The sequence below is a fragment of the Salmo salar genome, chromosome 10 (assembly GCF_965601325.2).
Source record: "Salmo salar chromosome 10, fSalSal1, whole genome shotgun sequence".
Classification (NCBI taxonomy): Eukaryota; Metazoa; Chordata; class Actinopteri; order Salmoniformes; family Salmonidae; genus Salmo; species Salmo salar.
Window position 1 is genome coordinate 18631870 of NC_138300.1, and position 26924 is coordinate 18658793.

General features: G+C 43.5%; 2 protein-coding genes across 4 annotated transcripts in view; one reads left to right on the plus strand and one right to left on the minus strand.

Moving 5' to 3' along the window:
* The first annotated feature begins 6713 nt into the window (after positions 1-6713).
* On the plus strand, positions 6714-14552 carry LOC106613665 (uncharacterized). Of its 3 annotated transcripts, XM_014216157.3 has the most exons (13): positions 6714-7030; positions 7598-7708; positions 7858-7991; positions 10608-10717; positions 10841-10927; positions 11807-11856; positions 11984-12114; positions 12281-12356; positions 12556-12669; positions 12788-12877; positions 13030-13119; positions 13231-13402; positions 13580-14552. In XM_014216157.3, the coding sequence occupies exons 2-13, from the start codon at positions 7674-7676 to the stop codon at positions 13808-13810; spliced, it is 1320 nt and encodes a 439-aa protein (XP_014071632.1). In that variant the 5' UTR covers positions 6714-7030; positions 7598-7673; the 3' UTR covers positions 13811-14552. The 3 variants fall into 3 exon arrangements, with proteins under 3 accessions (XP_014071632.1, XP_014071631.1, XP_045543384.1); XM_014216156.3 differs by lacking the exon at positions 7598-7708; XM_045687428.2 differs by lacking the exons at positions 6714-7030; positions 7598-7708; positions 7858-7991 and adding an exon at positions 10243-10363.
* A 1220-nt stretch (positions 14553-15772) lies between these two features.
* LOC106613664 (ankyrin repeat domain-containing protein 13C) overlaps positions 15773-26924 on the minus strand; it is a 79642-nt gene continuing 68490 nt past the window's right edge. Inside the window, exons 10-13 of the mRNA XM_014216155.3 lie at positions 21166-21245; positions 17626-17724; positions 17001-17101; positions 15773-16860 (exon numbers count right to left, since the gene is read on the minus strand). Of these exons, the coding sequence (XP_014071630.1) occupies positions 16730-16860; positions 17001-17101; positions 17626-17724; positions 21166-21245 (411 nt within the window). The 3' untranslated portion in view covers positions 15773-16729. The remainder of the gene's footprint in view (positions 16861-17000; positions 17102-17625; positions 17725-21165; positions 21246-26924) is intronic.

A 26924-nucleotide genomic window follows, 5' to 3' on the forward strand; every position in this document is an offset into this window, starting at 1 on the left:
TCGCGCCAAGTGCCCGTTATCCTTTGCTCGGTTCGCTAGAGTGCCCGCTGCTGTTATCCTCGCAGACACTATGATTGGTAAGACAGCAGCTGATGCACTGACGACTGAACTAGGGATGGGCATTCCGGCTCTTATCAGTGAGCCGGCTCGTTTGGCTCAGCTCACCAAAAAGAGACGGCTCTTTTGGCTCCCAAACGGCTCTTTAAAAAAAATATGTTTTGTATTTTTTCAAGTCAATCTGTTTGCGATAGTTTGACTATGATTGGTGTTAAAACAATTCTAATTAAATTATTAAATGAAATCATACTCTACCTTAACCACAATGTATTTACAAATGCATTGGTTTGTTATGAAAAAGAATGCTATTAAACATTTGCATTAAAGTATAACTTTTTAATGTATATAAACAAAGTGCATATTTATCTAACCATTCAAAACGAATACATTCTGAACAGCATAATAGAATATTGCACCATATCAAATAAAAATAAATAATTTATTTTTTGTCCCGTTTTCGAGAAGACCCTCTCAGAGGGAACGGATGTGGCCACTATGCAAAGTCTCCCTGTCATGACTTTAGTAAGACGTGGGTAGACAGAGGCCTTGTTCTTCCACCAACTCAGAGGATCTGCAGATCTTTAGAGGAAGGAGGGGCTCCTCCAAATAGGATCGGACCTCCATTATGGCACCTGCTGAGGGATTCCTTTGTGCTGCATCCCCAGTTGCTCTCCCGTCAAACAGTGCCTGAGCCAGCTGACTGCTGGGGCTATCCCTCCCTGCTACTGAGGTTATTCTTTGAAGAGCCTCATCAATCGCTCTGGCATCACTGAAGGCAAACTTCTTAAACCTGGGGTCGTTGTTGTATGTGTCGAACTGCTTTGCTTTATCTTGGCCAGGTCGCAATTGTAAATGAGAACTTGTTCTCAACTAGCTACCTGGTTAAATAAAGGTTAAATATTTTTACTTTTTTTTTAAAACATGTGACAGAGTTGATGGACACCCTATTTTCATCAATGGACAGAAAGTTCCACAGAATGGAATATAATTACGTGCTATCAGAAACCGCTGCACTTGACACAGAGTTACACATGGAGTAAAACAAACATACAGTCAATAATACAGTAGAAAAATATGTCTATATACAATGTGAGCAAATGAGGTGAGATAAGGGAGGTAAAGGCAAAAAAGGCCATGGTGGCAAAGTAAATACAATATAGCAAGTAAAACAGTAAAACACTGGAATGATAGATTTGTAGTGGAAGAAAGTGCAAAGTAGAAATATAAATAATGGGGTGCAAAGGAGCTAAATAAATAAATACAGTAGGGAAAGAGGTAGTTGTTTGGGCTAAATTATAGATGGGCTATGTACAGGTGCAGTGATCTGTGAGCTGCTCTGATGCTTAAAGCTGGTGAGGGAGATAAGTGTTTCCAGTTTCAGAGACTTTTGTAGTTCGTTCCAGTCATTGGCAGCAGAGAACTGGAAGGAGAGATGACCAAAGGAGGAGTTGGCTTTGGGGGTGATCAGAGAGATATACCTGCTGGAGCGCGTGCTACAGGTGGGTGCTGCTATGGTGACCAGTGAGCTGAGATAAGCTGTCATCGAGGCAAAGGATGGCTACTTTGAAGAATCTCAAATATAAAATATATTTGGATTTGTTTAACACTTTTTTTGGTCACTACATGATTCCATATGTGTGATTTCATAGTTTTGATGTCTTCACTATTATTTTACAATGTAGAACATAGTAAAACATAAAGAAAAACCCTTGAATGAAAATGTGTGTCCAAACTTTTGACTGGTACTGTATATATTTATATTCCAGACTCTTAACATTGCTCGTTCTGATATTTCTTATTTTTGGGATTTGTGTGTATTGTATTACTATACTTACTGTTGGAGCTAGAAACATAAGCATTTTGCTGCAACTACATCTCCAAAATATGTGTGCTCGACCAATAAAATTGGTTTTGATTTGACATTGAAGTCATTACATCTGGTTTGCAAGCATGTAAATGGTTTGTGTGGAATATATGGTTAATGAAATAGTGAAACATATGTAGATGTATTGTTGTAGGTACTAGTATGTGGAAGAGAGGGGATATTCATGTGTAGGGTTTTTATTTAAAAAAAGTATTAACCCCTCCATCACCCCCCCCCAAAAAATATCTTCGTTTTTTACAGTGTTTGTGCTACATATACATACATTTTTACATAGACATTTTACATACATGGTACTTTTTATATAAAGCAATCACATAACAATAATACATTACCAAACATAAACGCATTAATCCCAACCCTCAGCCCATCCCACCTATCACCATAGACCACCCTCATTTGGTTTCCATGTGCCATATATTTTTTAATTCTGTTGTGATGTTTTACAAAAAATGTTAACCTTTCTAATCGTATATTATCCACAGATTGTGAGCTAAAGATGAAAACCTTTCCTACGAGTATTATTACATTATTTATTGACTCACTATTGCTTTCCAAATCGCCCAACACTCCTATTTGTAAGGTTCATTTTAAATACATGTTTATTTTTTTATTTTTTTTAACCATTCCTGAACCTGTGTCCAGAAACAAGCTACATAGGGGCAATACCAGAATAAATGATCAATTGATTCTGTCTCTTTACAGTAAAATCTACAGAGCTGAGAATGTTGTATGCCCCATATATATATATTGTTGTATGCCCCATATATGCCCCATATGTTGTATGCCCCATATATATACTGCTAAAAAAAATAAAGGGGACACTTAAACAACACAATGTAACTTCAAGTCAATCACACTTCTGTGAAATCAAACTGTCCACTTAGGAAGCAACACTGATTGACAATAAATTTCACATGCTGTTGTGCAAATGGAATAGACAACAGGTGGAAATTATAGGCAATTAGCAAGACACCCAGAATAAAGGAGTGGTTCTGCAGGTGGGGACCGCAGACCACTTCTCAGTTCCTATGCTTCCTGGCTGATGTTTTGGTCACTTTTGAATGCTGGCGGTGCTTTCACTCTAGTGGTAGCATGAGACGGAGTCTACAACCCACACAAGTGGCTCAGTGGAGAACGTTCTGCTGCCTGCAACATCCTCCAGCATGACCGGTTTGGCGGTGGGTCAGTCATGGTGTGGGGTGGCATTTCTTTGGGGGGCCGCACAGCCCTCCATGTGCTCGCCAGAGGTAGCCTGACTGCCATTAGGTACCGAGATGAGATCCTCAGACCCCTTGTGAGACCATATGCTGGTGCGGTTGGCCCTGGGTTCCTCCTAATGCAAGACAATGCTAGACCTCATGTGGCTGGAGTGTGTCAGCAGTTCCTGCAAGAGGAAGGCATTGATGCTATGGACTGCCCCACCTGTTCCCCAGACCTGAATCCAATTGAGCACATCTGGGACATCATGTCTCGCTCCATCCACCAACGCCACGTTGCACCACAGACTGTCCAGGAGTTGGCGGATGCTTTAGTCCAGGTCTGGGAGGAGATCCCTCAGGAGACCATCCGCCACCTCATCAGGAGCATGCCTAGGCGTTGTAGGGAGGTCATACAGGCACGTGGAGGCCACACACACTACTGAGCCTCATTTTGACTTGTTTTAAGGACATTACATCAAAGTTGGATCAGCCTGTAGTGTGGTTTTTCACTTTAATTTTGAGTGTGACTCCAAATCCAGACCTCCATGGGTTGATAAATTGGATTTCCATTGATTATTTTTGTGTGATTTTGTTGTCAGCACATTCAACTATGTAAAGAAAAAAGTATTTAATAAGATTATTTCTTTCATTCAGATCTAGGATGTGTTGTTTAAGTGTTCCCTTTATTTTTTTGAGCAGTATATATATAATCATTCTTTTGGTGGGAAGAATTTTATATAATAATTTAAATTGAAAAACTCTAAGTGTTGAATTAAGTGTCATTTTTTTGTACCAGTTCATAAACCATGTGCCATGGAATTGGTACATCGAAAATCTCCTCCCATTTATTTTTCAACCTGTCTGGCGCAGCTGTCAACATTTTTGTATTTATGCCAGTTTCTTTCAGACGATTTGTATCATTTAATATATGGCAGGCAAACAAGTTCCCTACCTTTTCCACCTGCCTCCTCCATTTTTGGGGTAGTGCTGCAATCAGTTGGTTGTAAGTTTGGATTGAGCAGATATTCCCATATATTTTTGATAACTGCATATGTGACAACTCCTCTGTTTCTATTCAGAATATCATTAATAAATATAAAACAAATTTGAAAAAAAATCCCAAAAGAATAGTTTTTTATTAATCAGTATATTTAAGCTTAACCATAACATTTGTTTTAATATTTGTTTTATCTTTTCTGGAGGATAAAACTGAAATTGTAACCAGCTTTGTATGGCTTGTTTAAGAAAGGGTGATACTTTAAACAAAATTTCATTTTCAATTAGTCGGAAATGAGAAATTGTAATCTGTATGAAGGCAAAAAGGCAATTTTTGAACAAAGGATGAGCCTTTCTTAATAATCTACTGGAGAACCATTTTGGGTTTAAGTATAATTTATGTATGAGTGAAGCTTTTAGTGAGAGGTTTAAAGCTTTAATATTTATTAATTTTAGCCCCCCAAACTCATATTCATTATATAAATAGGCATGTTTAATTTTGTCTGGCTTAGCATTCCAAATAAAATGTGTTTTGCTCACTAGATTTAAAAAACTAGTCATCTGGAGTAGGCAGTGCCATTAGTAAGTAAACTGGGATAAGACCAAAGAGTTAATCAATGTGATTTTTCCATAAATAGACAGGTATTTACCTCTCCATGGTTGCAGAATCGTGTCTATTTTTGCTAACTTTCTATTGAAATTAATTGTGGTAAATTCATTTATATTTTTTGAGATGTGAATACCAAGTATGTCTACTTCACCATCCACCAATTTTATTGGTAAACTACAAGGTAGCGTAAACACTTTTTTTAACGATCCAATATGTAATATGGTACACTTGTCATAATTAGGTTTTAATCCAGAGAGGCTAGAAAAGTGATCAAGATCTTCAATGAGACTGTGCAAGGATCCAGATTGGGGATTTAAGAAAAAAACTAGAGTCATCAGCATACTTTGACACTTTTTTGGTTTTTATCCCCTGAATTTCTTTCCCCTTGATGTTCTTGTTGGATCTAATTTTAATAGCTAGCATTTCAATTGCCATAATATGGAGACAATGGACAGCCTTGTTTTACTCCTCTTTAAAAGCTCAATACTTTCTGAGAAGTAACCATTATTTACTATTTTACATCTGGGGTTGCTGTACATACTGTAACTTTAACCCATTGTATAAATGGGTTAAAGTTACAGTATGTACAGCAACCCCAGATGTAAAAGAGAGATTCACCAAATTAAAGTAATCCAGGTATTTATATATAAATTCTAGTCTTACTTTATCAAACGCCTTTTTAAAATCTGCTATGAAGACCAAGCCTGGTATCTTCGATGTTTCATAATGTTCAATTGTTTTAAGTAATTGTTGTTTATTGTCCATGTAAAAAAAACTTGTCTGGTCAGGATGAACAATATCTGGTAAAACCTTTTTTATTCTATGTGCTATGCATTTCGCCAGGATTTTCACATCACAACATTGAAGCGTTAGAGGCCTCCAGTTTTTTAAATGGACTGGATCTTTACTTGCCACCTGGGTCCTGTTTTAGTAGTAATGAAATCCGACCTTCTTGTTGAGTACCTGAAAGTCTACCATTTGTATAAGAGTAATTAAGACATATATTTATAATGGATCTTTGAGTACATCAAAAAAGGTCTGAAATACCTCTACTGGTATACCATCAAGCCCTGGTGTTTTTCCAGACTGAAAATATTGTATTGCCTCAAAAAGTTCCTCTTCTATAAGTTGGCCTTCACACAGGTCTTTCTGTAAATGTGTTAATTTTACATCATCATTATTATTATTATTATTATTATTATTATTAGGAAAGATGGGGATGGGGAGAGTTTGTTAGTAGGGCTCTTTTTAAAATTTTATTAGTAGTACGGATTAAGTAGGAAGGTTTCGTTTTTCTTAATGTTTTGTACCTTTATTAATTTAATCTGTAAACTGTGATTGACTACACTCCAGTATAGTAGGTGGCGGCATGCACCTCAACGTTTGTTTGCGGACCGCCATAATATCATAGAAGTAGAGGCAGAAGCTAGCGTTGTACTCCTTACAGTAGCGTCACAGATAGAACAATGAGACAGATATTCACCGGATGTTTAAATGTGAAGCATCCGCGTTGCATTTCCACTCACTACCAAATATGGTAGTAAGAGGAAGCCCAGTGGCCGGCATTGGGAGAAGATGGAACGAAATGGATTTTGGCGGACATTCTGCAAATTTTCTCCCCGATGAAACATTTGACCTCGATATAGTTTTCTGTTCCCAAAACTAAAATGAATTATGAACAAAGTGGACTACGTTTTGTAGACTTTACTCGTTGCACTTTTTTTTTCTTTTTTTAATCGCGTTGTTTAAATAAAGGTTAAATACAAAAACATGTATTTTTTTATTTTGTATTATAAGGAGTGCAAAGGCGAATTGAGTTATTGCACATGTGCACTTCAGAGGTGGCGTTCCATAACGTAAATATGCAGATGTCCGCTAGAACGAGCCAATTGCATCTCGCCAGCTCGTGCTTGGCTCTGCCCCATATTACTCATTTGTTCCCGTTTGAAACGAAAGGCTGTGGTCTATCTTGGTTTAGTTATACAAATCTTTGTTAGCGCGCTAATGATCGTGGGAATTCAATTGTGTAGCATTAGCTAGTGGAAATGATTGTTGTTTATGCTTGCTTGACTGCACAATTATATGTTACGTTCTTTAGATACTAAATTAGTCGGGTTGTTACATCTAGCTAGACGTCTGTGCGTTTCAAATTAACATCTAGTCGTGGAAAATGACGAACGTTATTCAGGTGACAAATGTCTCTCCGAGTACCACCTCAGAACAGATGAGAACTCTCTTCGGGTTTCTTGGAAATATTGAAGAACTGAAGTTATTTCCACCAGAGTGAGTATTATGAATATTAAACAATTAGCTAGCTAGTAGCGACGTATATTTTCCATGAAAATTCTGCCAAATTTGGCCATCACATAGGTTGGGGCCTGTGCGGCCTCAGTCCACCCCTAGCTAGTAGTAATTAGTTAGCACAGTGTGCGCTTGCTCATGCAACTGATACAGAGGAGCCAAACTCGCGCCTACTTGGCTGTGAGCTCGCAATTTAGCTAGATGGCTATCTAGTAAACACTGCTTACAGCAAGCTCATGGAGTAGGATATCTGCGAACTCTTGTCCCTCAGTGCCTATATGAAACATCTAACGTTAACCAGCTAACTGTACTGAGAAACAACTGGCTAGTAAGTTATCTTGTGATATCGAATAATAAATCAATCCTGCAGTCAGTACTATAGTAACTAGTTGACAAAAAAACTGTCGCGAATCAAACTGTTTTGAATTACAATGATACTGTGAAAACACATGGCTCCATTGAATAACAGGGCAGGGTAGTAGGAGCTAATTAATCTGTTCTGTGCTTTGCTGTTTTTCACCTGTCGAATTACACCTGGCTGCACTGCAGTTAAGGTAGGAATTACAAGACGTCTTGATCATCCCTCTGAAGCTCTCATGGCAAAGACAAGAAAAGACTGCAAGAGATGCAACGTTCTTTCATTGCTCTCTCTTCCCAATTGTAATTAAACCAGACATATGTTTAATTAGGAAAGTGAGCATTTATGTTTTCAGGAAGAAAGTATACTAACAGTGACAGTACCACGTTTCTAATACCATATGTCGAGAATCTTTGTATTTCTTGCACAACAAATGTGTATTTTCTTCCAGTGAATCTTCCTTGCCTGTGACTTCACGTGTCTGTTTTGTAAAGTTCCTTGAGTCTGAGTCGGTTGGAGTGTCCCAGCATCTGACCAACACTGTCTTTGTGGACAGAGCCCTGATTGTCGTCCCATTCGCAGAAGGTTGGTAATCTTTGTCCTATTTCTAACGTTTTCCAACATGCAACAAAGCTCAATTAAACCCCATTTATTTATCAATATTTCATTTAAAGTAAGATTTAGTACAAAAGTCTTACCAGAGATTGACCATATAATAGGGGTAAACGGGAATACATGTGTAATCTTGCGGTTCTAGTGTAGCCTATTAGTGAAAAAAATAGTTGTATCTGTAATTTGTGTGTTGTGGTTTTTCGAAATGGACAAGGCATTTGCTGATTCCCTTCCTTGCAGACTGAACAGGGTCCTCTACAGCCATCAAGAGATTAGACACATAAATGGCTGCTCGGCTCCTGAGCCCCTTCCCACTGTTGTTCTGCTGTAGAGAAAGAAAGTTTATCTTTATCTCCAAAGCATATTTTCATTGTAAGGATAACCACTCAATGAACCATAGCAATAGCAGGGGCCAACGGCCCTCCCTATCCCTCATATCAACAATCTTAAATCTGGAAACGAGATTAAAGTAATCCAAGTTTAAAGGCCACAATCTATAGTAGGTATGCGTCTAATAAAACTAAAGGAAGCATACAAAAGTAAATTAACTGATTACGACAATGCATGCCAGAGTAGATTTGTATAGTACTCGGCCATCATCCATTTAGCTACTTTCAGCTACTGGCCTGGAAAATTCTGAACATTTTGGTTATGATTTACATGCTTATCTGTTGTTTGGACTTAACCCACCCAATTTGAATAGCTTTGTTTCGCAGTCCTTTTATACATATGTGCATCTCTGTCCCCATATATTTTCACTAACTGCAGGTAAAAGTAGGACTGGTTGTTGTAGTGAAATGCTTTATAATGATCCTCTCCACTTGACTCTGAACGGGTTTAGTAAGTCACACATTTAACGGAGGCTTTTCTTGTTGTTTTTACAGTTGTTTTTCCTGGTTCAGCCCTATACACCAGGCCCTGCTGAAAATGCCACCCAACAGTTTTGTCTTCTGCAGCTTATCCTGTTTCTCAAGTGTCGTTTATTTATTTTTTTTCTCCGAAAAGATGAAACCTTGTTTGATTTGAAATGAGCTTAATTTTAGATTGCACACCCATGGACCATCTCATAAGATTTTCGTTTTTATTTCACTATTGTATAGTTTTTTTTCTTCAGCATTGGGCACATAGTTAACCATTTCTATTTGGGCTTTTGCTGGCATTTTCCCTTTTTTGTCAGAGCCTACTCAGTACTCTTCGGCAGGTAGCCTCGAGGTTAGTTTGGGCCAGTTCGAATACCAGAGCCGACAAGGTGAAGAAAGAAAAAGTCTGTTGCTTTGCCCTTGAACAAGGCACTTAATCCTAATTGCTCCAGGGGCGCTGTACAATTGTGACTGTGACCCCACTCTCGGGGAATTGGGATATTTAGAAAAATAAACACATTTTCAATTACACACTTGTGAGTAACAGGATGAAATATAAACAACCCCCAAATTATTATATATTATTCTTTCAGTTAGTTGTAAGTTACATTTTACAACACTGTACATGAGTGGTATCCTACGAAGCGTGTTTGAGGAGTTGTCGAAGTAACTTGGTCAAGTCAGGATAACCAGTCATACGAAACCGCCTTTTAGCCAGGTAAATTTCTATGGCAACAGATCCTAACCAGCTCCAGGGCAGGCCAACTCCACTTACCCTGAATGAAATGACTGAGCAACGAGTTGAGGACCAATTAAATCTGATTCCCTCCCTCTTGCATAGATTGCGTCATCCGCTTCATTTGAGGAAGACAATTGATTCAGTATTTTTATTAATCAAATGTTTTTGTGTTAAAAATAGTCATGTTAATATATCACATTACACATTTAGTAATGACAGAATGCATTTTTTTACATTTCAGCGTTTGCTTAGCCATGTGTGACATAGACACGCAGATATAGGCCTGCTAGAGTTAGAGGCAGGCGGACGGGCAATATCCACCTTTTGTAGTATGGATGAAGCCGGAGGTGGAATGTGAAGCTAACTAATGCTGGTTAGCTGTAGAAACCCCTGAGTAGATCTAGCTTGCTTCGTAGTATACCCCTCTGGTGAATACAGTAGCCAATCAACAGTGCTGTAGGCTCTTTGGAAGAAAGAAGCCACCAGCAAAAGCCCAGAAAACAGAATTTGGTTGAGCCTTTTTCTGTTTGGTTTGTTTTGTAATGGTAAGTGTTTTTCGGCAAAAGTAGTTACCTTTTCCCTGAACTTTGTTTTGTGTATCTTGATGTTTTTGTGTGCTTTGTAGCGAAGCAGCCGTCACGAGTCGCTTGTTCATAAAACATCTAATGAAACTTGAGAGCACATCCCACTGGACAACTGGCTGTGCTTGCTTACGTTTGGTTCATGACTTAGAAAAACAAGTTCAGGTGATACAATCTTGGCAGTGTTGACCACAGTGTGTATTGTGACTTTATTCTCGTAGTAGTATTCTGAAATCATACTTAGCAAATCAGGGACCAACATTTTCCGACAACACAAAATGGAATGTATGTCTTACTACATATCTATTGTGGTAAGAGTAGTTAGGTTGAGGTGGTGTGTTTGTGGCTCTGTTTGAATGTGGTGGATGTTTGCAAAGACCTGTACTGATTCTGTGGCGTTTTTCTCTAGGAGTGATTCCTGATGAGTCTAAAGCTCTGTCACTGCTGGCACCAGCGAACGCCGTGGCAGGATGCATGCCTGGAGGAGGCCTTCTCCCCACTCCAAATCCTTTGGCATCCGTAAGTGTTAGCTGTTGGTGTCGAAATGAGACCTATCAACTGTGTAACCAAAGGCCCCATTTTGACAACAAAAAAAGTACCTGGAAGGAAGATTTGTCTGACGTGTATCCCTTGTCCTTGCAGATGGGAGGCGTACCTCTTTCAGCTCTCGGAAATCCGAACATGGATCACATGGCTGCCATGGGCATGTCTGGCAACATCAACCCCCAGGTTGGACATGGCTACTTTCTATTTCACAACTCTCTGTATTTTAAAACGGGTGTAGGTTATAGTATTCACCTGTAAGTAACCTAATAAAAAAAATCCCCGTCTCAATCTGTCAGTTTAAGCTAGAGATGTCTGTTTTTTTTTGCATGGGCTGCGTCTCAATCCACCGCATCCGACTATGTCGGCCTTCCGCATCTGTGGTGGAAAGTGGCCGAGCTACAGCGGTCTTTGTCAGACCATGAGACAAAAATCAGACTTCTCACAAAGCTTCCTACTGTTTGGTCTACAAACTAATAATATTTCCACTCTATGGAATGCCTACGAACACGATGGTTGTTCTGTCTTTTGCTTTACGACTAAAGTCGGTAACGGTGATGTGCCAACTTCTGTCTGTAGCATCCAAATTGTTTGGGCTACAAACTAATGACCCCATTGTGGAAAGGGGAGACTCACAAACACAATTGTGTTCTCTGTTTTGCGCTACACCCCCACAAGTGTCACAGGACCTGGCTAACACAAATGAATGGAAGTATGTAGGTAGTTTTGTGGCAACAAATATAAGGTGTTAAACGTGTCGAAAAAAACAAACATTTCCTGAGCTTTCTTATCTCCTAGATATAGGACAGACACTTCAAAACTATATTCCTTATGATTTATTTTGTGATTCTTTTTTTGGGCATTTATGAATGTTATTCAATGCGTTTCTATGAGTTATAGTAGTAAAGGCAATAAAAAAAATAAAAAATGAAATCAAACATGGTATGACCATCTTAAAACAATTGCATATGTTAGTTTAGTAGACCCCCCCCCCCAATAATAACCTATTGATCTACTTATCACATTAATGTATATAGCTACGCATTTTCATGTTCTCTATTTCAGACCCTCTCTGCTGACTTTTTGAAGCTTATGCAGTCCATGGATCCTACTAAGTAAGTATCACCTCCAATTCTGGCCAGTTTATAAAGAATATTAAAGAACTGTTATTGTTATTATTGAGTATGTGGAAAAGTCATCTGTCATTTCTCTGGGTGACTAACTGGGGTTTGACCATTGCAGGATGAATCCAATGGCTGCTGGTATGATGATTAATTCTGGTATGAAGAATGACTCCAACAAGGAGATAGAGGAGGCCATGAAGAGGGTCAGAGAGGCCCAGTCACTCATCTCTGCCGCTATCGAGCCTGGAAGTGAGTTCTCACTAATTTAGACCCCATATTTGCAGTATTACACGTGTATTTTGACTGAATTACTCATTCCTCTTTTCAGACGTTGACGGCTGTCATGTTAGTCAGTTCCAACAGATTTGTATTGTTACTTTGGAGTTTCCTGAGCTTTCATTCTTCCTCTTTGCAGATAAGAAAGACGACAAGCGCAAACATTCCCGCTCCAGGTCCCGGTCGAGGCGGAGGAGGTCCAGGTCTCGTCACAGGTACGCCGCTGATGAGAAACTGCATACCTTAATTAAATCAGCAATTTTGGATGTGCTGAAGGTTAGCCCCACTTTACATGCATGTTGGAAAACATCAGCAAATCAGTCACGATGCACCTTGAGTGATTTGAGGGCATGGATTAGTTGGGACAGCTCTGAGTTCTGGTTAAAAAAAAAAAAAACGGTCTAATCATTGCAGGCGATCAAAGAGCAGGTCTCGACGGAGGTCCCACTCGAGGAGCAGGAGGCGGTCGAAGAGCCCCCGCAGACGGAAGTCCCACTCCAGAGAGAGGGGTAGACGCAGCAAATCCAGGTGGGTGGCCATCTACAGTGTTATATTCACAGCGGGGGATCAGGGGAAATATGGTGCATGATGTACCTCTCAGGATTCCTTCAAATCCTTTTGCCTTCATTGTTTTTCCTGCTTGTAGGGATAGGAGGAAAGAAGAGAAATCCAAGAAGCGCTCCAAGACGCCGCCCAAGAGCTACAGCAGTACCAGGAGGTCTCGCAGCATCAATCGGTGAGTGGTTTAAATACAGGAGGAGTCTAGTTAGCTTGACCAAAATGCATTGATCCCGCTTGATGTTCTAGACCTTTCAGGAACCCAAAGACAACCAGTGGAATGTAGGGTTAAAGGTTTCCCTCCCATCTTTAATATCTGGTCTTCCACAGGAGACGTAGAAGAAGCCGCAGCGCCTCTAGGTCACCGAAGAAGTCCAGGTCCCCAAAGAGGAAACTGTCCCGGTCCCCTTCCCCTAGAAGGTGAGTGGTACAAAAGAGGGTCCTCCTAGTTCAGAACCACACTGGGCTTCACAGTGCAGTAATCTGTAGGTGTACCTGTCTGTATTTAAACAATAGTTTTTGTTCCCACAGGCACAAGAAGGACAAAAAGAAGGACAAAGAGCGAGAGAAGGACCGTGAGAGGGAGAGGAAAGACGTCAGAGATCGGAGCCGAGACGAAAGAGAACGCTCCACTAGCAAGAAGAGCAAAGACAAGGATAAGGACCGAGACCGCAAATCTGACAGTGAGAAAGGAGATGTCAAGGTGTGCAGCCACTGACTTTCCCACATTAACGGCTCATTCTAATCGTATTGTTAAATGTCCATCGAAATAGCTTTTTAGCCATGACTAGGCTTAATCTGTACAGGGACACCGACCCTGAATGTTTTCATGTCCTGAGTTTGACCTGTTTCGTGTGCCATTTATTCCTTTCTTGCTCAGAACGCTTTGCTCTTGAAGGTGACCAGGGATTACGATGAGGAGGAGCAAGGCTATGACAGTGGAAAAGAGGGAGAGGTAGATGACGAAGAGGAGAGGAAGAGCGACTCAGATTCTGCATCTCCCCCAAAGCCCCAGGAGTCTGACGAGAATCTTGCAGGGGAGAGCGGCAAGAAGTCCAAACAGAACGGAGATGACCACCATGATGAGGAAGACATGGAGATGAGCGACTGAGTACGCCCAGGGAAACCCAGCCAGATGATGTCACTGAAAACCGACATAGGCTCCATTCCCTACCGTTGTCTTTTTAAAGGCGCCTAGATAACGTGTCTGATCTTTTAAATGAATACTTATGGGGGTCTGGTGGGTTGTAGTCCTATTGGGGAAGATGTACAGTTTTTAGAGTTATAGACACTTTCCATCTCTAGACTGGTTAGGGAAAATATTGTTCCTGTTTGAAATAGCCAGTTTATTTCTGTAGTGGACCGTGTCTGGTGAGCATGTGTAGGAATTCTGTCCCAAATGATTTTTGCAAAAAATAAAATGTCAAATTGCTGTACTTTTAAGTTGAAGGGCCTGTTGAATGTGAGGGGTTTTGAAAGTGATTTCCTTTTTTGGCCTCAAAGATTTTATCTATCTTGAACATAGAGGAACTGTTTTCTCCTAAATGACTCACTGAACTTATGTGTACTTAAACCTTTTACAGGACAGGTTGTTTGCCCCTCGCCTACTCAGACTGTTAAATCGTATTTAGCCTGGTACCATTCTGGTTTCGGTGCAGTGCAGCTTTCTATTCTTTGTTGTAATCTTGACAAATTGACTCAATCTGTAAAGCACTTAATACTGTTGTAGACATACCCTTCCACCCGTGATGATATACTGTAGATCCAAATCAGTGTTTGGATTATTATGATGGAACACCCTGTACTGTCTACATGTTTAACAAAGGAAAGTCTAATAAAACGTGGTCAAAATAGCTATGGTTTTGTGGTGGGATATGTTTGATAGCCTGCACCAGTTTTGAAATGCATAATAAACAAATGGTACACAAGTTCATTATATGTGGACATTTTAATTTAGTAAAAATGTTTTTCATATGAAAATAATGTCAGGCTTATACAAGGTTTCTTGTTGTACAACTGGCATGTAGATGAATGAAAACGTGTTTACATCGGCACCTGGCAGCTAAAGCCATGGTAAGGAGTAAAACAACATTCAGCCCACAACACAAAGTGAAGAAAGCACATTTCCATTTGCAGCACTAACCAATAGTGTGGCATGGAAGCATGATGGAAAGGTTTATAACTACTGGAGGGGTCAATAGGGACCTGATCAATGTACAAAGGAAGTGAGTCGGGAGTACAAAGCATTCTGCTATTTCTATTGCTGCTGGTGCAGTATTGATCACACTGCAGCTCAGCAAACCCTGTTGTACACAGAACCAAATGAGCACCATTTCAGAGAAGTCCTATGTCATTCCTGAAGCAAGGCATAGCTAAGCTTATTGGATTTGACCTTTTCCTTGAACGTAAAGCCTTGTTTATACCTGGTGCTAACATGCGTTATTTGTCCTGATCTTGTCCACATTGATTGCCCATATTTATGTCTACAAGTAATTAAAACGTGTTTAATATCCATCCTTTGTGTCTGCATTGTGACCAGAGTTCCAGGTCCCTCCCTATATGCAAATTATTTGACAGCTATTCTTTCAAAATAATATTGATTTGTTTTAAGACACATATTGATGCCATAATTCAATCGTGCCACCTGTCAATGATTTTAGAAGGGATAATGATTTCAATGGTTTCACTGTCCAGATCTGTCTACACTTGTAAGATATCCTACCTCCGGAGGTGGTCAGAAAGATCTGATAACAATGAGTCTTTTAATAGTTTACACCATCTGAAAATGTGGGCACAATCAGAATGTGAACAAAATCAGGACAAGGATGCATGTTGGAACCAGGTATAAACGGGGCTTAAAGGAAGAGCAACATTTTGCAATGTTCAGAAGCAACCAGGACTCAACTGAAACTGTTCTTCTGAAGACGGAAACTCTGCTGAATAATCCAGTCCTTGTAAAACTCAAGGATGTAAGACCTCACAGTGCTTTGTACACTTGGCTCATACATAGGTCTACAGGGGAGAAGTCCACAAAGAGTTGACATAAGTGTGACAATGAAGACAAAAAACAAAGGAGAATTGGAGACTTTTACCAGCACAATATTATATGTACAAAAATATCCATTGCCACCACGATACAAACCAATTACCTCTTGGGTGAACTCACATCAACTTGGCTTGGCATCAAACTTCAGAAACTGTTCTTGTCATAGAAGACATCTACACCCATATTAACACAAAGAAAGTGAAAAAAAAAACACAAAATAAAGACAGCGGTATTTACACCTTGCGCAAGGAAAAGGCCTGGTTTTTGCTAGCTTTAAAAATTGCATTTAGGGCTCGATTCAATCCATACCGCGGAAGTTTAACTCTATAGTGTGATTGAAATGTAAAGGTAATTTTCTATTGAGCCGACATATGCAGTGTTTACCGTGGACGCAGTCTCTGCTAACGCGGCACGTTGACTTTACATTTCTATCGCGCTGTGGCGCTGAACTTCTGTGATATGGATTGAATCGAGCCCTTTACATTGTACTTAAATCGTACCTAATCATCTACAGACAACTTTCACTCCTGGTTCATTTCCTTTAACTGAATTGTACAGTTTGTTACATAGTTTAAAAAGGTAGAATATGAAAACAATTCTTATATGCAATACTTATAATGCCACACTTGCTGCCAGTCAAATAGGAAAAGACAACTTCGCTCTGGTACAATTCAATTTCTTAGCATGTCTATCATTGCTTTCAGGTGGAGTACCAAAGAGTTGAGTATCGACTGGCACAGTAGGTCTTCCCCTCTGCTGCCAAGGCCAACTCAGCCCAGTACTGACTGGCTGTAGTGCATCTAACCAGTGCCCAACGTTCAGTGAACCTCCAAACAAAGCTCTGGATAGTAGCTACATCTTTTCACTTCCATTTAAAACATTACACATACAATTTCCTTTTCTCGTCTTCTTCTCCGATGACAACTTGATGAAATATCAATGCCCTTTCATAGATGACCCCTTTCTGGTGTCCACCCAAAGGGGTTAAAGGTCAGGGAAGCGGCTGGGGTCCTCGTTGTACTCATTGGGGATGGTGAAGATGGACTCCTCAAACTTGTCGTAGCGCAACTCTTGAAAGGTCACCGTGGCCGTAATGGTTGGAAAGACAGGGATATCTTTGTGGAGAAACGACAAATGTAAACATGTTATAACATCAGGGAATATAGCTGGTCAGCCAGTCAGCAGGCATCCAACTGGATCTCTTATATTTTAGAATATGTTTCCCGCTAAGCAGTATACTATACATAGTACTTACCCAGTTTGACAGGGAAACCAGGAGGGAGTTTCATTTGAACAAACTCTCTGAGTTTATTAAAGTGCTTGAAGGGCGCTATCACCTCCAGAACGTTTAATAACCTGAAAATAAACAACAAAAAAGATCAGTCTTTCATTCTCACTCAATGAAGAATGGATTTCATGCATCACTTCATGCCAGAGAGTACATGAGCACATTCAATTAGCGATGGGGATAATCATGAGAAAATGAGGCCTCTGCACACCCCAAAAGTGAGTTTAACATTTTTGTTGTTGGTGTAATTACTGATCAATTCATTTATACATTTATAATGAGTAGGTTTTGTTATCTGTTTTAACAAACCTTTTTATTTTTGTACTTATGTATTGTATATTGTTTCTGTTGTTTCTGCACACCGTTTTTTTTAGTATTCATGTGTTTCTATCATGTGTTTTCTTTGGTGCAAATAAATAAATGTACTGTGCCCATCAACCTCTTTAGCCCATTCATTCACACAAACATCATCTCAGATTTCAATACTTTATGAAGAAAAAAATAAACTTTATTAAAATGTATCCCGTCTGGCAACTACTTGTGTCAGTCTAGACGTCAAGTTCATCTGGGCGTAACAGAAGAGGATGCTTACGATTCAATGCTCAGAGGGAAGTCTTGACTCATGGCTACGGTCGCTTTGAAGTTCTTCTTGCTCTCTTTGCATACCAGGTCTCTTCCTAGATGAGGTGCTCTGAAGGAGAAGAAGAGGGAGAATTTTGTAAATGTGTGGTAATAATGGTATGGGTATGATGCATTTGGGTAATTTGGGCAATTTTTTTAAATAATTTGTCTTACAATAGAATACACATTTTCTGTGAGGAACCACTCACTGCTAGGTGATGGAAGTGGGAAGCAGTAACCAGTTGCTACTGAAACCCCATACCCATCAAGTCGATGGGTCAAGTTTCTCCAACAGGAAGTAGAACAGCTCTCCACAGCTTTAACTGATGAGGTAAGAGGGAATGGCCTTAAATGGCACTATCCACCCTGTCACAACTGTAGATAAGTGATCTGTCTGTCTGTCCATCATTCCCCCTGGCAAGATGGCACTCCGGTGGATTGCAGCCGTCTTACGGGCTCCTGACCTATTTTGTGTGTTTTTTACGCTGATCGTAACTTTTTTGTACATAATGTCTCCAGCATCATTTCCTATGACCGAAAACAGCTTCAAGGCATCAGAATGGACAAACATTCCAACTTAAACGAGTCGGAACCTCTGGACGTTCTGCTTCCTCCGGACCAAGAACTAATCCCTGGGACTCGAAAGAGGAATCGGCAGCGAAAGAGAGACAGGCGAGGCGGCAACCTGACGAGAGTACATTAGCGAGCAAATAGACCACCATTGCCCTCTGTTGTATTGACGAACATGCAGTCACTCGAGAACAAACTGGAAGAGCTCCGTATCCTCTCAACGGTACCTGAAAAACTGTAATATTCTATGTTTCTCAGAGTCTTAGCTGAACAGGAGGAGGAGAGGTGTGTCTCTTTGTTAACAACAGTTGGTGCGGGATCTCTGTAACGGCTGTCGTAGAAAGGGGACCAAAGCGCAGCGTGTTGAGTGCTCATAATGAAATGTATTATTATTTTAACACAGAACACTACCGAAAATAACAAAAGCGAAAACGATCAGCTCACTGTACTGTCCGGTACATAGACTAAACAGAAACAACTACCCACAAAAACAGTTGGGAAAAAAACCCTACTTAAAAATGATCTCCAATTAGAGACAACGAGAACCAGCTGCCTCTAATTGGAGATCATCCAAAAAACAACAACATAGAAATAGAAAAACTAGAACTAAACATAGAAATAGAAAACATAGAAAAACAAAACACCCCCTGTCACGCCCTGACCTACTCTACCATAGAAAACAACATCTTACTATGGTCAGGACGTGACAGTACCCCCCCCAAAGGTGCAGACTCCGAATGCTCCTACTAAACAAAAACTAAAAAGGGAGGGTAGGGTGGGTAACTACTGTTTATGGTGGCTCTATTGCAGTCCACGTAACCTTATCCTCCAGCAGCGGATGCGGCTCGGGGCGTAACCCCCGCTCCACCCGCTGATCCCTCTGCTTTAGTACCACTGGACCGTGGATCGTCGTCGAAGGAACCGGACTGTAGATCATCGCTGGAGGTTCTGGGCTGCAGGCCGACGCTGAAGACTCTGGGCTGCAGGCCGACGCTGAAGACTCTGGGCAGAAGGCCGACGCTGAAGACTCTGGGCTGCAGGCCGACGCTGAAGACTCTGGGCTGCAGGCCGACGCTGAAGACTCTGGGCTGCAGGCCGACGCTGAAGACTCTGGGCTGCAGGCCGACGCTGAAGACTCTGGGCTGCAGGCCGACGCTGAAGACTCTGGGCTGCAGGCTCTGGGCTGCAGGCCGACTCAGGAGGCTCCAGACTGGGGAGCGTCGCTGGAGGCTCCGGACTGGGGAGTGTCGCTGGAGGCTCCGGACTGGGGAGCGTCGCTGGAGGCTCCGTGCCATGGATCATCACTACAGGTTCCGCGCCATGGATCATCACTGGAGACTTTGTGCCATGGATCATCACTGGAGGCTCCGGGCCATGGATTATCACTGGAGGCTTCGTGCCATGGATCATCTCTACAGGCTCCGGGCCATGGATCATCCCTACAGGCTTCTTGCCATGGATTATCCCTACAGGCTCCGGGCCATGGATCATCCCTACAGGCTTCGTGCCATGGATCATCACTGGAGGCTTCATGCCATGGATCATCACTGGAGGCTTCGTGCCATGGATCATCACTGGCCTTCCCTGTAGCTCAGTTGGTAGAGCATGGTGTTTGCAACGCCAGGGTTGTGGGTTCGTTTCCCACGGGGGGCCAGCAAAAAAAAAAAAAAAAAAAAAAAAATGGATGAAATTGTATGAAATGTATGCATTCACTAGTGTAAGTCGCTCTGGATAAGAGCGTCTGCTAAATGACTAAAATGTAAATGTAAATGTAAATGGATGCTTCATGCCATGGATCATCACTGGAGGCTTCTTTCGTGGAGCTGGAATAGGTCTCACCAGACTAGGGAACGTTGCTGAGAGTTCTGGACTAGGGAACGTCGCTGGAGGCCGGGTGCGCAGAGCAGGCACAGGGTATACTGGGCCGTGGAGGCGCACTGGAGGTCTGGCGCTTATGGCTGGCACAACCCGTCCTGGCTGGATAACCCCCATAGCCCGGCAAGCGCGAGGCGTTGTGACAGGTCGCACAGGTTTGTGTTGGCGAACTGGGGGTACCGTACGTAGAGCTGGCGCAGGATAACCTGGGCCGAAAAGACACACCGAAGACCAGGAACGCTGAGCAGGCACACTCCTTCCTGGCTGAATGCCAACTCTAGCACAGCAACTGTGGGGAGCTTGCACCGAGCGCACCGGGCTGTAGCTGTGCACTGGCAACACAGTGCGCATCCCCGCATAACATGGTGCTTGCTCAATCACTCGCCCCCCACGGTAAGCACGGGGAGTTGAGGTACATAGGTACCTCAATTACCTCATAATATATATATATATATATATATATATATTCCTTGTTCATATACATTGACTCCCGATTCGCCAGTCTCTAATTAACTATGCCCGCACCTGCTGTGTGTGTCTTCTTCATTTGTTTGTACAGCACTGATAAAGGCATAAGGTTCCTTGTTTTTATATAGCACCTTGCACTTCCACTTGCTAAATTAATGATATTATTTCTGCATCTCGGCCCCCTTGGGGTTTTCCTCTTCATGGTTTTGAGTGCGTTGAGTACTTTTTCCGAACACTACAGATATTTTCTCTCCCTCGCATACCGGCCGCGGTTCATTCTAGCCTGAGGAATAACCCTCATACTGGCTTTCCCACTTCCTGTCTATATCCATGTTGTTTTTACTCTTTATTGTTATTCACTGTGTATTTATTCCTCGTGTCACTATATCTGACTTTTAACTCTGCACTGTTGGACCTTTAAGTGTGCATTTCACTGTTTGTCTACACCTGTTGTTTACGAAGCGTGTGACAAATAACATTTGATTCGATTCGATTTAACCCTGTATGTAGACATTTGAGACTAACAATGAGGAAGAGGGCCCTCGTGAAAGGAAGCGTGTAAGAAGTGTACGTGTGAGAAGGTGATGGTCACACATACTTCCCGTTTTCTGCGTTGATGTATTCCTCCCAGGAGATAGTGTTGGCTGAAGGGGCAGTTAGTGACTGTCGCCTCACAGGCTAAAGAGAGAGAGAAACACATATGAGTGGCAAGAACAGACACCTGGCAATAGAAATCTACACAGAACAAAGTCAGACATCAGCCCAGAGTACACAAATATCATAAACAAAGTCATAGTCAGACTACAAAGAAAAACAAAAACGCATTCACATAAAACAAACAGCACACTAAAAGCTTAAAAATCCCAAGCTAATGACTTCAATATAGATTTTTTTATGAGCTTCTCAAAATGGCTATATTTTTTTGCTAAGGTGTTTGTAAGATTTTGCCTGTATCCACCTGAGGTGAATGAAATGTAGGATGCACAACCACATTTGGGTCACTAGAGGGCCCAAATACAACACTAATGCTGAGAGTGGGATTGACCACATGAACAACACAACTTGATGATTTTACAGCTGCACACAAACGGCATGAATGAAAAGGGGTCATTTCAATAAAGCACAGACTCAGTCTTAATTCTCGACACGTGCCTCGTTAACAGCACCTTGACCTTAGGTTATTATCTCTCTGGACATCAAAGTAGGAACGTTCATCGAAATCGTTAAAAGGTTTTAATAAATGCAACAGTTGGACAATGGATAAAGATACTCCAAACATTTTGAATTTGTATAATCCATCAGATGTTGACTGAATTATATCACATAAAACATTTTACTGGCACGGACAAATAACGAATGGAATTCAGGGACTTGGTGGGATGTATTGAAATATTCTTTTTTTTTTTCTCTTAGAATACACTCATATATACATTTTCTTACTGCATCACCAAATAGTTCTTATTCTGTGTTAAAATATGGAAATACACATGTGCCTCTTTTGCATAAATACACCAGGTGTGTTTGTATATATGAACATATTAACATAAAGGGAAGGAACAGAGTTGCAACCACCAAACACTTTCTCTGTCCACCCTACCTGCACTGTCCACCCTACCTGCACTGTCTACCCTACCTGCACTGTCCACCCTACCTGCACTGTCCACCCTACCTGCACTGTCCACCCTACCTGCACTGTCCACCCTACCTGCACTGTCCACCCTACCTGCACTGTCCACCCTACCTGCACTGTCCACCCTACCTGCACTGTCTACCCTACCTGCACTGTCTGCCCTACCTGCACTGTCTACCCTACCTGCACTGTCTACCCTACCTGCACTGTCTACCCTACCTGCACTGTCTACCCTACCTGCACTGTCTACCCTACCTGCACTGTCCACCCTACCTGCACTGTCTACCCTACCTGCACTGTCTACCCTACCTGCACTGTCTACCCTACCTGCACTCACCAGGGCTGGTAACCCTACCTGCACTGTCTACCCTACCTGCACTGTCTGCCCTACCTGCACTGTCTACCCTACCTGCACTGTCTACCCTACCTGCACTGTCTACCCTACCTGCACTGTCTACCCTACCTGCACTGTCTGCCCTACCTGCACTGTCTACCCTACCTGCACTGTCTACCCTACCTGCACTGTCCGCCCTACCTGCACTCACCAGGGCTGGTAACCCTACCTGCACTGTCTACCCTACCTGCACTGTCTGCCCTACCTGCACTGTCTACCCTACCTGCACTGTCTACCCTACCTGCACTGTCTGCCCTACCTGCACTCACCAGGGCTGGTAACCCTACCTGCACTGTCTACCCTACCTGCACTGTCTACCCTACCTGCACTGTCTACCCTACCTGCACTGTCTACCCTACCTGCACTCACCAGGGCTGGTAACCCTACCTGCACTGTCTACCCTACCTGCACTCACCAGGGCTGGTAACCCTACCTGCACTGTCTACCCTACCTGCACTCACCAGGGCTGGTTACCCTACCTGCACTGTCCACCCTACCTGCACTCACCAGGGCTGGTTACCCTACCTGCACTGTCTACCCTACCTGCACTCACCAGGGCTGTCAACCCTACCTGCATTGTGGTACCCTACCTGCACTCACCAGGGCTGTCGACCCTACCTGCACTCACCAGGGCTGTCTACCCTACCTGCTCTCACCAGGGCTGTCTACCCTACCTGCACTCACCAGGGCTGTCCACCCTACCTGCTTTGTCTACCCTACCTGCACTCACCAGGGCTGTCTACCCTACCTGCACTCACCAGGGCTGTCTACCCTACCTGCTCTGTCTACCCTACCTGCACTCACCAGGGCTGTCTACCCTACCTGCTCTGTCTACCCTACCTGCTCTCACCAGGGCTGTCTACCCTACCTGCACTCACCAGGGCTGTCCACCCTACCTGCTCTGTCTACCCTACCTGCACTCACCAGGGCTGTCAACCCTACCTGCACTCACCAGGGCTGTCTACCCTACCTGCATTGTCTACCCTACCTGCACTCACCACGGCTGTCTACCCTACCTGCACTCACCAGGGCTGTCTACCCTACCTGCACTCACCAGGGCTGTTTACCCTACCTGCACTCACCAGGGCTGTCTACCCTACCTGCTCTGTCTACCCTACCTGCACTCACCAGGGCTGTCCTCCCTACCTGCACTCACCAGGGCTGTTACCCTACCTGCACTCACCAGGGCTGTCAACCCTACCTGCTCTTACCAGGGCTGTCTACCCTACCTGCTCTGTCTACCCTACCTGCACTCACCAGGGCTGTCTACCCTACCTGCACTCACCAGGGCTGTCAACCCTACCTGCACTCACCAGGGCTGTCCACCCTACCTGCTCTCACCAGGGCTGTCTACCCTACCTGCTCTCACCAGGGCTGTCCACCCTACCTGCACTCACCAGGGCTGTCCACCCTACCTGCACTCACCAGGGCTGTCGACCCTACCTGCACTCACCAGGGCTGTCACCCTACCTGCACTCACCAGGGCTGTCTACCCTACCTGCTCTCACCAGGGCTGTCAACCCTACCTGCAATCACCAGGGCTGTCTACCCTACCTGCTCTCACCAGGGCTGTCCACCCTACCTGCACTCACCAGGGCTGTCTACCCTACCTGCACTCACCAGGGCTGTCTACCCTACCTGCACTCACCAGGGCTGTCACCCTACCTGCACTCACCAGGGCTGTCTACCCTACCTGCACTCACCAGGGCTGTCCACCCTACCTGCACTCACCAGGGCTGTCTACCCTACCTGCACTCACCAGGGCTGTCTACCCTACCTGCACTCACCAGGGCTGTCGACCCTACCTGCACTCACCAGGGCTGTCTACCCTACATGCTCTCACCAGGGCTGTTTACCCTACCTGCACTCACCAGGGCTGTCTACCCTACCTGCACTCACCAGGGCTGTCTACTCTACCTGCACTCACCAGGGCTGTCCACCCTACCTGCACTCACCAGGGCTGTCACCCTACCTGCACTCACCAGGGCTGTCTACCCTACCTGCACTCACCAGGGCTGTCTACCCTACCTGCACTCACCAGGGCTGTCCACCCTACCTGCACTCACCAGGGCTGTCTACCCTACCTGCACTCACCAGGGCTGTCTACCTGATAAGGGATTTATATGTTTAAATGTAATGATTAAATAAGTCTACCCTGAAACCTAACTATTAGTGATTATTAGTTCATGCAGCATGTATAATGAATAATAAAGTACTAAACGTAAGTCCCATAAGGTTCAGTAGAGACCTGTGAGGAAGAGAAGTGTGTGTGTGTGTGTGTGTGTGTGTGTGTGTGTGTGTGCCTAAGGAAATACCGAGAACAATTAAGACTGTGTTTGGCTCGACCTGGCTAGAACAATGAGAAACTTATGATAGGACAGGGAGTACTTCTCAAGGCTCCTCTAATCTCGGGGGAATGGAACGGACAGTGCTGGGTAGTGATAAACAGTGGTGACAACTCTGGGGAGGGATACATCCTACGTACTGTCCATGTGTATGTATGTGTGTAGTATATCTACTGTCCATGTGTATGTATGTGTGTAGTATATCTACTGTCCATGTGTATGTATGTGTGTAGTATATCTACTGTCCATGTGTATGTATGTGCGTAGGATATCTACTGTCCGTGTGTATGTATGTGCGTAGGATATCTACTGTCCGTGTGTATGTATGTGCGTAGGATATCTACTGTCCGTGTGTATGTATGTGCGTAGGATATCTACTGTCCGTGTGTATGTATGTGCGTAAGGAAGAAGCAAGGGCTGTCTACCCTACCTGCTCTGTCTACCCTACCTGCTCTCACCAGGGCCGTCACCCTACCTGCACTCACCAGGGCTGTCTACCCTACCTGCACTCACCAGGGCTGTCTACCCTACCTGCACTCACCAGGGCCGTCACCCTACCTGCACTCACCAGGGCCGTTACCCTACCTGCACTCACCAGGGCTGTCCACCCTACCTGCTCTCACCAGGGCTGTCTACCCTACCTGCACTCACCAGGGCTGTCTACGCTACCTGCTCTCACCAGGGCTGTCCACCCTACCTGCACTTACCAGGGCCGTCACCCTACCTGCACTCACCAGGGCCGTCACCCTACCTGCACTCACCAGGGCCGTCACCCTACCTGCACTCACCAGGGCTGTCTACCCTACATGCTCTCACCAGGGCTGTCTACCCTACCTGCACTCACCAGGGCTGTCTACCCTACCTGCTCTCACCAGGGCTGTCTACCCTACCTGCTCTCACCAGGGCTGTCCACCCTACCTGCACTTACCAGGGCCGTCACCCTACCTGCACTCACCAGGGCCGTCACCCTACCTGCACTCACCAGGGCCGTCACCCTACCTGCACTCACCAGGGCTGTCGACCCTACATGCTATCACCAGGGCTGTCTACCCTACCTGCACTCACCAGGGCTGTCTACCCTACCTGCACTCACCAGGGCTGTCTACCCTACCTGCACTCACCAGGGCTGTCTACCCTACCTGCTCTGTCTACCCTACCTGCACTCACCAGGGCTGATACCCTACCTGCACTCACCAGGGCTGTCTACCCTACCTGCACTCACCAGGGCTGTCAACCCACCAAACGGAAGCAAACATGCCTCAAAGTCTGTTCAAGAACGTTTTGGGGAAATGTGTCGTTCAGTATAAACTGTTCTGCAACGTAGCAAAGGTTCAATCAATCGGGATGTTTTTATGTTCTGGACAGTTGAAATGTGACCAGTACGTTTTTACATTCTCAAACGTTAAATTGAACGGAAAAGGTGCTGTACTGAATGACCTGTTGAAAAACGGGGAGGCGTCGGGTTGTGGGCAGGGGAACGCTGTCAGCATGGCAACTGCCCTTTAAATACGTCACTTGCATTGCTTCAAGCCACACCTCAACCCCACCCACCAAACGGACGTACCTCAAAGTCTGTTCAAGAATGTACAAGAACATTTTGGGGAAACGTGTCATTCAGTACAAACCATTGAACTGAGCGCACCTCTGCACTGCCTAGTGCCTGTCATTAGCAGGATACCCTCGGATTAAAAACCAACAGGCTTGGCTCCATATTACACCTATCTAAACATCCTTTACATTGTTTGCGAGATCAAACATAATATGATTATTTACAATCAGTGTTCATTTTCGAAAGTTGCTTTCATTCCAGCGCATCTAATTTGTAAACATTTTGACTGTATTAAATGGTTACTTTTTTTAAATTCCTTCTCTTTCTTGTGATGGAGGTGTGTTAAATTCCCAACAGAGCTTTAACGTTCTTATAGATTCAACGGAAAGGCAGTATTTTCCATCGAGCCCATTTCAGCCATTACCGGCGTGTTTGACAG